This window comes from Cervus canadensis, chromosome 33 (assembly GCF_019320065.1).
Source record: "Cervus canadensis isolate Bull #8, Minnesota chromosome 33, ASM1932006v1, whole genome shotgun sequence".
NCBI lineage: Eukaryota > Metazoa > Chordata > Mammalia > Artiodactyla > Cervidae > Cervus > Cervus canadensis.
Window position 1 is genome coordinate 24,199,488 of NC_057418.1, and position 13,070 is coordinate 24,212,557.

The following is a 13,070-nucleotide window of genomic DNA, read 5'->3' on the forward strand; positions in this document are numbered from 1 at the left end:
TCCAGTTTTCCCAACACAATTTTTTGAAGAAATTATCTTTTCACCATTGAGAATCCTTATTAGGCAAATATCAGTTGACTGCATATGTGTGGGTTTATTTCTGGGCTCGCTATTCTGTTCCATTGATCTATGTGTTTGTTTTTATGCCAGTACCATACTTTTTTGATTACAAAAGTTTTGTAATATTAATTTGAAATCCTAAAGTGTGATGCCTCCAGGTTTGTTCTAGCTCAGGACTGCTTTGGTTATTAGGGATCTTTCTTGGTTCCATATGACTTTCAGGATTTTTTTGATTGTTTTCTATTTCTGTAAAAAGTGCCATTGGAATCTTGACAAGGATTGCATTTAATGTGCTTTGTATGCACATTTTAGCAATATTAATTCTTCCAATCCATGGGATATCTTCCATTTGCTTGTGTCTTATTCAGTGTCTTTCATCAATATCTTAGAGTGTCAGAGCACATTTCTTTTGCCTCCTTAGTAGAATTTATTCCTCAAGTATTTCATTGTTTTTGATGTCATTATAAACAGAATTTTTTCTTTATTTTCCAGATACTTCACTGTTAGTGTTCAGAAACACAATGATTTCGGTATGTTGAATTTGTATGCTCCAACTTTCCTGAATTTATTAGTTATAAAAAGCTTCTGGTGGAGTCTTCAGGACTTTTCTATATATAAGACCAGGCCACAATCAAACAGAGACAATTTTAAACCCTCCTTTCTAATCTGGATGCCTTTTATTTCTTTTCTTGCCCAATTTCTCTGACAAGGCTTTCCACTGCTATGCTGAATGGAACTGGTTAAAGTGGGCACCTCTGTCTTGTTTTCAACCTTTCATCACTGAGTATGATGTTAGCTTTGGGTATGTCACATATGTCCTTTATTATGTTGACGTTCATTCTTTCTACACCCAGTTTGTTGAGAGCTATCATTTGAATTTTGTCAGTGGTTTCTCTCCATCTATTGTGATGATTATACGATTTTTATTTCATTTTGACAATGCAGTGTATTATATTTACTGATTTGCCTATGTTGAAACATTCTTGCACTCTAGGAATGAATCCAACTTAATTACAGTGTATAATCTTTCAAGGTGCTCTGAATTTGGTTTGCCAGTACTTTATTGAGAGTTTTTGCATCTATATTCATCAGGCATATGGGTTGATAGTTTTCATATGGTGTCCTTATCTGGTTTTGGTATCACGGTAATGCTGGACTCATGAGTTTGAGAGCATTCTCTTCCCTTCAATTTTTTGAAAAAGTGAGATGAATTGGCTGTAAATCTCTGGTAGATTTCACCTGTGATACCATCTGGTCTTGGACATTTCTTTGTTGGGAGGTTTTTGATTATTGATTCCACCTCTTTATTCATTATTGATCTGATCAGATTTTCTATTTCTTCAAGATCCATTCTTGGTAGATTGTATGCTTCTAGGAATTACCCATTTTTTCTAGATTGTCCAATTTGTTGGATTATAATTGCTCATAGTAGTCTTTTATGATCCTTGGTATTTCTTGTAATGTTCCCATTTTCATTTATAAATTTTTAAATAATCTATTTTGGTCCTCTATCTTATTTTCTTGGTTAATCTAGCTAAAATTTGTTGTCAATTTTGTTTATAGTACCAGAGAACCAACTCAGTTTTGTTAATCTTTTCTATTGTTTCCTTATTCTCTATTTCATTATTTCTGATCTACTCTTTATTATTTCTTCTTTTCTGTCAACTTTGGGCTTAGCTTTTGCTTATTTTATTTTATTTTTTAGTAGTTCCTTGAGTTGAATTAGGTTGTTTATTTGAGATCTTTATTTTTTCTTAATATAGGTTTTTATCTCTAAAAACTTTTCTCCTAGAACTGCTTATGCTATATCCCTTAAGTTTTGGTATGTTGTGTTTCCTTTCTTGTTTATCTCCAGATATTTTTAATTTCTCTTTGATTTCTTCTTTGATCCACTGGTTGTTTAATTTCCATGTATTTGTCAACTTTCTAACTTTGTTCCTCTTATTAATTTTTTAATTAATTTATTTATTTTAATTGGAGGCTAATTACTTTACAATATTGTGGTGGTTTTTGCCATACATCAACCTGAACCAGCCATGGAGGTCAAATCTCATATTGTGGTTGGAAAAGATACTTGATGTAATTTACACTTTCTTGAATTTATTGAGCCTTGTTTTGTGGTCTAACATATAATCTATCCTGGAAAACGTTCCAGGCTCTGAGGTTGGGGTGTGCTGCTTGTTGGGCCCTACAATCACCTCTGATCACGTGAGGTCACAAGCGATGTTTACTGGCAGGGCAGGGCTACTGGCTGGACTTATGACGGTGCAGGGCTATAGGCTGGTCTCTGCAATCGCTCTTGATGGGGTCTCAGCCTATGCTCTGTGATCATGCATAGCTGCAGCCTTGGAGTTGGGTAGGGCCATAGACAAGGCTTTGCCATCAGGTAGGCCACTGGCTGTGCTCCCCTGTTGGGCAAGATTACTGGCCAGACTCTCTGGTTAAGAGAGCCCTCCAGCTGAATCCCGCAGTGAGTGGGCCTAGGGACTGTGCTTCATGGTCGAGCTGTTTGTTGTCTAGGCTTTCTTGTTGGATGGGGCCATAGCCTAGGTTTCAGGCTGTGTTGAGCAAGCAGACAAGGCCCTCAGATGGACTCCATCACTGAGTAGGGGTTGTAGGTTGGGCAGAGGCTGTCCAGGGTCACTGTTCAGGCTCCCTGGCTATGCAAGGCCACAGGCTATGCCCAGCAGTTGGTAGGGCTACTGGCTTGGCTTCCTGCCCAAGCAGGCTGTTGGATGGGCTCCATGGCTGCCTGGGTTCTCTGGCCAGGCTTCCTGGTGGGGTCGGGTGGAGTCAGTGCTCAGCTGTTGGGCGGGGCTGGGCATCTGCCTCTCTGTGCAGGCCGAGAAAGATCAAGGCCAGTTGTCTGGGGACCCAAATCAGGCAGAGTTGCCAAGTGAGTCTGCAGGCTAGACAGGGCCACTGGCTGGGCTCTGCTTATGAGCAGAGGCGCTGGCTAGGATCTCTCCTTGGGTGCAGCTCGAAGCAGGAATGCAGTTCCACCAAGACCTGAGTATGGGTGCTGTAAGACCCCACGCCTTCTCCATCTTATCAGGTCCCCTGCAGATGAGCCCTACAGATTTCCTCCCTATGAAGTGAGACCCCACTGGGCCTTCTGGGAAGCATCACACAATCCTGGGGGAGCCGGATGTCCACCTTGGCTTCTCTTTTCCTACTGGAGAAACCACAGGCCTGGGGGGTCCCCTTGGTACAGGGCTGTGCCAGCCTGGGGAGGGTGACGGGGGCAGAGTATAGCTACTCCTGTCATCTTCTAACGTGGGGCGTCCCAGTCTCTGTGGTCCAGGGGGTGCCGTAGCCTCCCCCTGGGTTCTGGGGTTCTCACAGTAGTGTTCTGTCTATGGATGGTTGCGTGTTGGTCTTCCTGTGATGGGGACTTGAGTCAGGAATGGCTTAGGCCACCATCTTGATGACATCACTCCTCTAATGCTTTTGAGTCTATCTCAGAGCAGAGACTCAAGAGTGGAAACCACGGTGGGAACCAGCTCTGGTGTGTGAAACCCAGACTCTGACACATGGCCGGAGGCCCAGCGTTGACACCTCTGATCGACCCAGTCATGGCAGCCATCCACAGTTTGGTGAGATTTACTTCCAGGTGCCTGGCCAGGTTCCCACAGTAAATACTGGAGAAACGTCTCCTTGTGCTTCTGCTCAAAAGTTTTTGTTCAAATCAACATTAAAAAATAAAGCTTGAGGGATTTTATAATTATATAAGAAACCAAACACAGATCACAGTTTTAGTCTCAGCTTTAACTTCCATTGGTAATGGTCTCCAATTGCCCCAGTGTCTCTGGATTCATTATTTTTCATTTATAACACAGAGAAACTTGACAAAACATCCTCTGAAGCCACCTCAAGTCTCTATATATTTCTGCCCAATTAAATTTGTAAGAATGAAGTACATTGGCAAGACAGACATATAGAAACTCTATATAGGGCAATGGAAGAAAATATATTTCTTATCAATTTAATCTGTCCATTTAAATATTTGTCAGAATTTTTCCCCTTTGGAGACAGATTACTTTTTCTGTTTTTTTAAAGCATGGATCCAATATGCTATAATTTAAAAAAAAAATCTATGGTCAAATATTTTCCATAAAGGATAGTAGTAAATATGATATGATTAAAGTAAAATCTGCTAAGCACCCACTTTGTGCTGGACACTGTGCTAAATGCTTTTCTTGCTAACTTCTGTAATAACACTGTGAGTCATGCACTCCGATTCTTAGCATCCTATATGTAAGGAAGTTGAGGGTTAGAAGAGTTCATTGCTTTGCTCCAAGTCACATAAAAAAGTGGTGAGGCCAATATTTGAATCCAGAAATTCTTTACTTTCAACTGTTAGTGTATAGTTGTTTATCTTTTTGCCTTTAAACTTCAAAAGTCTATATGAACATTTATTAATATATTAAAAATCTACTGATCTTTTAATTAAGTAATGCCCTTTTCACATCAGACTCTTCACCAGAAACATGAAGAATCTCTTGTAGCTCAGTTTTCTGGTTTTTACTTCTGTTTTTCTGAGTAACATGTTTATATTAGTATTTCTTGATTTTTAAATGTTAAACATTATCAGTGCGTCTGGAGTAGGAAAGGAATAAAGTTCTACATGACTCACCAGGCTCCAATGATTGGTTTAGCACCTCTTACAGCTAAAGCAATAATCATTTCTTTGCAAGATTACAGTTCTTTAATAGTTTTCACACTTGATCTACAAAATATGCTATGGTTATATTTCTTTTCTTACACAACGTTTTGTTTTCTGAAATCAATAGTTCTCCTTTTCTCTCTCTCTCTCCCTTGCTCTCTTTTTCTCTTTAGAATCTGTATTGCTAATTTGTATTGTATTCTTTCTCTCATGGTGCTAACAAATCCTTCCAAGAACTCCTTTCTATTATGGTGCTAATAAAGCTCCTTCCAAGAACTCCCAGTTGCCAGGGAGAAGGATGGGAAGATGGTAGGGAGTTTGGGATGGACATGTACTTACTACTATATTTAAAATGGGTAACCAACAAGGACCTACTGGTAGCACAGGAAACTCTGCTCAATATCATCTGGCAGCTTGGATGGGAGAGGAGTTTGGGGGAGAATGAATACATGTGTAAGTACTGCTGAGTCCCTTTGCGTTCACCTGAAACTATCACATTGTTAATCAGCTACATTCCAATACAAAATAATTTTTTTTTTTTAATAAAAGCTCCTTCCAGTATGGTCAAGCCCATCAGGTCCCTGAGTTCAGCTGTTTTCTTCCTTGGAGACGTCCCTTTTAGGGTGCCCAGACTCCCTACTCCTGTCTGGACAGGTTCTTGCTAGATGACAGAATGACTGTCCTCTGGGACTTTCCTTTACCATCATCCTGGGGACTTCCTTCTTTCTCTCCTGAATATCATTTTTCCTCTCATTTCACTATACATAGAATACCTTTCATTAGATTCTTGTGAATGTATGCAGAGAAGGTTAACTATTTTATCTACTAAGTGGCAGATGTAATATTCTAAATCATAAACAACCTTCTAACTTTTAGAAGGCATTCTGCCGTTGTATACTAGCTGCCATCATGGTTTGGAAGAAATCAAACTTTTTCATCTTGGAAACCTTAAAATCTCTTTATCCACCGTCTTCTGAAATTTCGTAATAGCTCTGCTTTGTGTTAATTTTCTGGGGGCGCTTGTAGGGTTTGTGCTCTACAAGTGTTTAATTTTCATTTTGGGAATTTTTTTCCTGCATTACTTTGATCATTTCTTCCTTTCCACTTTATTTTGGAGAGGGAGAGGGCTTTTATGGCATAACTGAATTGGATTTTGAAACTCTTGCACCAATCCTGGCTGCAGGATTAGCCTGGCTAGTGACATCGTGGGAGGGGATGCGGTGCGGTGGAGTCAGACCATTTGGTACAGAGCCTTCCACTTATTCCCTCTATTTTTAATAGAGTGGTTCAAGCACCGATGGTGTCCTGTATTATCAAATTAAAGGTCCCTCTGGTTTGCCTGACTAGCTGGGCTTAGGCGGAATCTGCTCATTGAACCACTCCTTTTTCTGACCTTCAAGCAATCTTCCCTCTAAAGCCCTGCAGACTTGATAGTTCCACTTCCCGAGTGAGACTTTTGGGAATGCCATCTGCAGCAGGAAGCAGCTGTCTTCCTCCTCCATTCTGCTAGCACCATCGCTGTTTATCTACTATCCACCTTCCAAATTCTCTTGGATGTCTGTCCGCGCTATCATCTTCTTTTCTGTTCTTTTTGATGTTGTGGGTTTTGACCTTTTATCCCCTTTACTATCATTTTATTGGAGTTTTAGTAACAGGTAGAACTGTAAATGCATATCATCAATTTACCATTTTAAACTAGATACTGTTTTGGTTTTCTCACATTTGCTAAATCACAATAGCGGCCATTAGCACTTTAACTCTTATCGCTTATCCATATCATTACCAAGTTCTCCAGGAAAATGTGGGAAACTGAGGCAAACCACAACCCCCAGAGTTACTCATCAGAGTCCTTTAGAGGGTTTTAATCTTACAAAAAGTGAAAAATAACCTGCTAACAATTTCTTACAAAAGAAATGCTAATTTAAATATCAAAGTAACCCCAGCTCCTAAAAACTGTATTTTAATATCTATTCTCTTTGATTTAAATAGTTTATAAAGTACGTAAAACATTTCATAGGACTGAAGAAATAGGTCTGTTTATACATTTTGTAAAATTAAGGAACTTGAATAAAATGGCTTAATGTAATGGAAATAACCAAGATCGGTAAAATTTTCAAAGATAGTTTAAAAGCGTGAAATAGCAATACATCTTATGGGGGAATGTATGGCGTTGATTACTGACAGCTGGAGTCTAGCATGCTGAATAAGAATCAGCAAGGAGAGTGGGAGGTGAAAATCACTTCTGCATGTATTTTTCAGGGTCACTCTCTTTTGCTTTGTTGGGTTGGGTATGGTGCTGTGTTTGCTACAGACGTGAAGATGACATTATAGTCTGTGGTCTGTAGGTCATGCAATCCTCCTTGCAAAACTAAATTATTTAGACTCTAGAAACTAGATAAGTATGCACTGTGATCTCTCTCAAAAACACTGTGTGCAGAACACAGAAAAGGGCTCCTAGGACTATGGCTGTGGGTTAGTGACTCACAAATAAATAAATAAATAAAACTGCTAGCACTCAACCCAAGCTTCCATCTTAGGATGGCTTCTTGGAGGACCCATGACATTAACCCAATGATGGCAGATCTACTTAACAGTCAACTTTGTGACGACTTCCCTGGTATTTTAATGGCTAAAACTCTGTGTGCAGGGGAGCCTGGCTTCAATCCCTGGTCAGGGAACTAGATCCCACCTGCTACAACTAAAAGTTCCACATGCTGCAATGAAGACCCAGCACAAGTAAATAAATAAATATTTTTTAAAAAAGAGTCAGCTCTGTGAGGACATGAAACGTATTTGCCCCAAACACCTGTTTAACCAGTGCCTCCCCTTTCTCACCAATCCTGCCCAGCTTCCTCCAGATTTCCCATCCCAATTCACTGTCTCACACTCATGTCTCTATTCTGCCCAGGAGGACCAATTTTCAGGAACCTAATTGATTCTTTCCTTCTATTGTTTTACACTTTACCTGCTGCTCATTAAGCTTTTTCTGTATTTCTTCTGAGTCACAGGAATCGTAGACGATGGGTTTGGCCAGCTCTGACTCGATGTGGGCTAGCCACGTCCTCAGACTGCTCATGTTCTTATCCAGCTGCTGTACGGCAACCAGAGTCTCCTTCAGCTTCTTCACCCTGTGGGCAGAAAAGGAGGGACGTCAACTTCAGGGAGAAGGCCTCACTCATGTTTCCCTCGTGAGCAGAAGCCAGCGCTGGGTCTAAATGCAGATCCAGCCTGGTTCAGCCACCCACTGTCTGTGTGACTGCGGGCGGTGGCAGAGCCCTCCTGTGTCTGTCTCCTCGTCTATAAAATAGAGAAGTAACAGTATTTATGAGATTCAAATTAGGTGAATAACGAAGGTGTCAGTACATGGGAAACATTAAAAAGAATATCAGCCATGGTTATCCTCAACACAGCTATCATGATATAAGTGATAGAAACCTTCTAGTTGTCACAGAAATCGTGACTTCATTAATAATATAACCTATACAACATACTTTCACAAATAATATAATGTATACTTCTACCAAGAATAACTGGGAGAAAAAGTTAATATTGCCGATGATTTGTCACTAAACAGATCACCTATCCAGGGTTCTGATCACTTCAGCTCCACTGGGATGTGTTTCAGCAACACTGTAGCAGAAACTTAGTTCAACGAAGACAGTTATCGCATGCACTTATGCAATTTGAGTTTTCATGATGCCAGATCGTGTCATAGGTAAGTAAGGATATATTGGATTGTCAAGTGGCAGAAGGCAGGTGCCAGACCTACTGTGATCCAGTCTTCCACTTGCAGAGCCTAATCTGATACAGTGTTCACTATGGTGGTGACGGCATGCATGCTCAATTGTGTCTGACTCCTTGTGACCCCTTGGACTGTAGCCCAGCAGGCCCCTCTGTCCATGGAATTTTTTTCCAGGCAAGAATACTGGAGTGGATTGTCACTTCCTACTCCAGGGGATATTCCCAACTCAAGGATTGAGCCCGATTCTCTTTTTATCTCTTGTGTTGGCAGGAGGATTCTTTATGGCTTTGCCATGGGAAGCCCAGTATTCACTACATGGCATGCCTAAAAACAACAATAACAAATGCTGTTTTCCCATTCTTTCCAGAAGGAGTAAAAACTCATTTCTTTAAGACTGCCATTTCTCTAACAATAACGTGTGAACACTTTAGAAGTAAGATGCCAGAAAGACAAAATAAATGATTTGATTATTTTCTTAATGAAATGTACAATCTGATCAGAAATCTGGCATGGAAACAATGAAATATAACAATATGATAAGAGCTAAACTAAAGAAATGAACCAAGTTTCTGGCTAATAATTAAGGAGTGATCAATCTGTCTTGCCACGTTCAGTAATTATTCATTCATTCACCACTTGTTCATTTCTTTATTCCTCCTACAAACAAGTATAGTGCTAGGTAAACAGTTACAGCTAAAGTTTCATCCTTGCCTTTGAGGAGCTTAGACTTTGATGAAAAAGGGAAAATGAAGAAATGATATGTGAGCTGCATCTTGAGAGGCAGATACAAGCCAAGCAGAATGTTTCTGGCTTCCGAAACATAAAGAAGAAAAGTTGAGATTCTGAAGGCGAAGAATCACAGCACCCAGGAGATTAGGAGTGGAAGAATGGGGAAGAGAAGCGGAAAAGAGATGAGACATGCTAAGATACAAGACTGATGGGTGATGTACAGAACAGACTTTGGAACTCTGTGGGAGAAGGCGAGGGTGGGATGTTCTGAAAGAATAGCATTGAAACAAGTATACTATCAAGGGTGAAAAAGATCACCAGCCCAGGTTGGATGCATGAGACAAGTGCTCAGGGCTGGTGCACTGGGAAGATCCAGAGGGATGGGATGGGGAAGGAGGCAGGAGGGGGAATCGGGATGGGGAACACATGTAAATCCATGGCTGATTCGTGTCAATGTATGGCAAAACCCACTACAATATTGTAAAGTAATTAGCCTCCAACTAATAAAAATAAATGGAAAAAAAAAAAAAGACTGATGGGTGGATGGGAGTAAGATTATAAAGCTCCCACAGTGACATGATAATGAATTTGTCTGTAGTTTTAAAGATTAATAAGAACTTTTTCCAAGATCTATTTGTGGAGGAATGTTAAGATTGGTTCTGATTTTGAATGCAGAAGTTTGAGGCAAGGCTGTTCTAAGAGTCCGTTTAAGAAGTAAATAGAATAGTTCAAGCGGTTTACATCAAAAGCCTACTTTCAAACAGTGGGGTTAGAGGCAAGGACTGGATTGCTAAATTCACAAATCATCATGATGTGAGAAGGAGCTAGAAATGACGTTTTTTTCAATTGAATGATTAGATGGATGCTGCTGCCTTAGAGGATACATGATGAGGAGCAAGCTCTAGGGATTAATGGGGCACAAAGTTTAGGATATGATGAGTCTGAAGGATCAGCTAGACATACATGGAAATAATAATTCTTAGGTCCAGAATAGATGACAGAGTGTATTGCATTGATTTATATACTGTGGCATAGAGTTGAAGCCTAATGAAAGGATGTGTTTTATTCTGAAAGTGAATGGACTAAGAAGAATGAACTTTAAAAGGTTAAAGGAGGGGGAATCATAGGTGAAGAAAAAATAATTAGAAAGGAAGGAGGTGAAGCAGGTAAGTGTAGCATAAAACTAAAGGTGGGAAAAGTTTCAAGAAAAACTTGTGGACCGGGGAATAAGACCGATGGTATTTAAGGGTACAAACTTGTCACGAGCAGTAATAAGCCACACGGATTGAATGTATAGTAAAATGAATATAAAGAACAAGAGCGTACTATAATTTCATACTGTGATAAATATTGCTACAATGACCACCACATTATAAATTATTGATGTATCAAAGTAATACATTGCATACCTTAGAATTACACAATGCTATATATCAAGTACATTCAATTAGAAATAATTTTTAAGCAGTGTCATATATACGTGTAAGTGAATCACTTTACACTTGAAACTAACATAATATTGTAAATTTACTAATTAAAAAACAAGAAGCAGTATCAGGCCATGGTTATCAGGTGTCTAGAAACCTGGCGTGCCATAGTAAAGTGATCTTAAAAGATGAGAAATATTTATTAGTGTGCAGGTTCATGGGTATGTCTGCATGTTTCCAAATTTTATGTTATACAAACTAGCTACAAAATTACTTTAGAGTCACTAAAAGTTATCTTAAAATTTAAAAAAAAAAAAGAAAAAAATTAAAAAAAGAAAGTGTTGGTCAGGAAATGATCTAAATGCCCTCTTCATTAGAGTTCACCTGCTTTCCCTCATGAAAGTGCAGCTCCTTAGACCCCAAAACTGTCCTATGGAGCCAGAACCTCAGGGGATGTGGCCAGGGAATTTCCATTTTTAAGAAGCAAGCCTTAGGTGTGCTAAATTGTGGAACCACAGGTCTGCTTAGTCACAGGCAGAGCAGGACATCATGATGAGGCCTAAAAAGAGCCATTGGAAGTGGTCTGTTGACCCCAAGTGAGTAGTTTGGCAAACACGGTGGAAACAGAACGCGGGCGGCATTTGGCTTCAGAAACACGCTTATGATAAAAGGGGATTGTTAATTATTTTAAGAAAGCAGGCAGGGAAGTTGAGTAAATATGGTACAAAACAGGTAGAATTATCTGGCTAAAAGAAAAAATTTATTTTTTGTTCTGTTTAATGCAGTTGAAAGTTTGGAATCACTTTAGAGTGTTTTTAGGCAGAGAAAAAGGAACTCATGAGATAAGAGCCAAAGACAGAAGAAAAAGGCAGGAAGTGATACGTGAATATAGATGACGGAGCAAGGATGCATAGGAGGCAGGGTCAAGGGTACAAGGGCATGGATAGATAAATAAGTTTTGAAAGGAATTTCCCAGTGAGGGCAGAGTGTAAGCAGGAGTTTGAGAGGGACACAGATAGTACTTTTCAACTCTGTTAATATCAAGTAATAGCAGCAAAAAAACATTATTGAGTCCCTGTGGATGGCCTGACACAGCTGCATGTACATACACAGAATGCCCTGAAAAGAAAGGGGACGGGGAAGAGGAGCACATGATCAGTGATTTCTGATGCAGCCCTTATTTGAAATTCAATTTTGCTTTTAGACCATAAGCTTTTTAAAAAATATATTGTAGACTTTTTTGTTCAGGAAATGTAGTCACCTAACTGACACTGCTTGTAATAGAAACAAATGACATAGAAGCAAAATACTTCCATTTCCAAGGTGTCAATCTGGCTCGACTAAAGAAGTATCTGCTTGGAAAAAATGTCGAGTAGTATGTCTTTTAAAACTCTAGAGATGTGATAGGGATTTCTCTGGCAGTACAGTGGTTAAGACTCTTGATTCCACTGTAGGGGCCACAAGTTCGATCTCTGGCTGGGAAGCTAAAATGCCGCATGCCGAGCAGAAAAAAGGAACAGTAGTAACAACAACTCTAGGGATGTGGTATATTTCAGGTAGGTATCTGCAATAGAAACTCTCTCCCCACCTCCTCGCTCCCATAACTCCCCAGATAACTCTGATAGGCTTCTCTGGTCAGGAGTCACCTTTCTGAAGAAACTGTCTCATAAGCAAACTATGTTGAGAATTTTCATTCATTTTTAATTGCTTAAAATAGATATCATCACTTCTGTTACATTTTCTGTAAATCAATGTTTCTCTCGCAAATGAAAATCTAGTCATGACACCTTCACTTTTCCTGTTTGAATGCTTAAAAAGATTTTCACTATGCTCAGTTCTTGATAGTATCTATATTTCATTAATTATAATAAAACCCCTTATGTTTGAATAAAATTTCCAGTGTGTAAAGACATGCTAAGGTGTGTTACCTTACATTATTTTTTTTAAATGTGTATTTAAAAATTATGTTCATATTCTGCAATATATTCAATTGATAGGGAACAGAAAACATGCGTTACAATATATTTCTCATGACTTGTAATTCCATTCAAGATAAGACTTCTCTAATTAGCTAAGTATAATTTGTACCTGTCTTGAGAGCATTTGAAAACATTAGCCTTGAACAATAATTCCAAGGACTTTTACACACAACCAACTCACATTTCTCTCATATGTCAGACAAAATTCACTTGAAGGTCAGTCAGAGAAGCTACTGGGCATGAAGTTCAGGGTGCATATCCTACCAACAATGATCATGGCACGGGCTTGGGGTTTAACATGACCTTGGCCATCCTGCCTCAGTGTCCCACATGGAAAGGACAGTCTACAATCAATAAAGCCAGTGGAATAGGACTGAAGAGTGGCCCGTTGACCTGAGATGTCTGTCCTGGTTTTACCCCAGTTAAGAATGTGCTCTCAGCTTCCTGTCTGGACCAGCTTCCTGTCT

At 39.5% G+C, this 13,070-nt stretch overlaps 1 protein-coding gene across 4 annotated transcripts in view; it reads right to left on the minus strand.

Moving 5' to 3' along the window:
- The window catches only part of SYNE1 (spectrin repeat containing nuclear envelope protein 1), a 474,926-nt gene that overhangs the window by 38,338 nt on the left and 423,518 nt on the right, over window positions 1-13,070 (minus strand). For all 4 annotated transcript variants that reach the window (XM_043457157.1, XM_043457156.1, XM_043457158.1 and 1 more), the window contains one exon: window positions 7,692-7,854. In XM_043457157.1, the coding sequence (XP_043313092.1) occupies window positions 7,692-7,854 (163 nt within the window). The remainder of the gene's footprint in view (window positions 1-7,691; window positions 7,855-13,070) is intronic.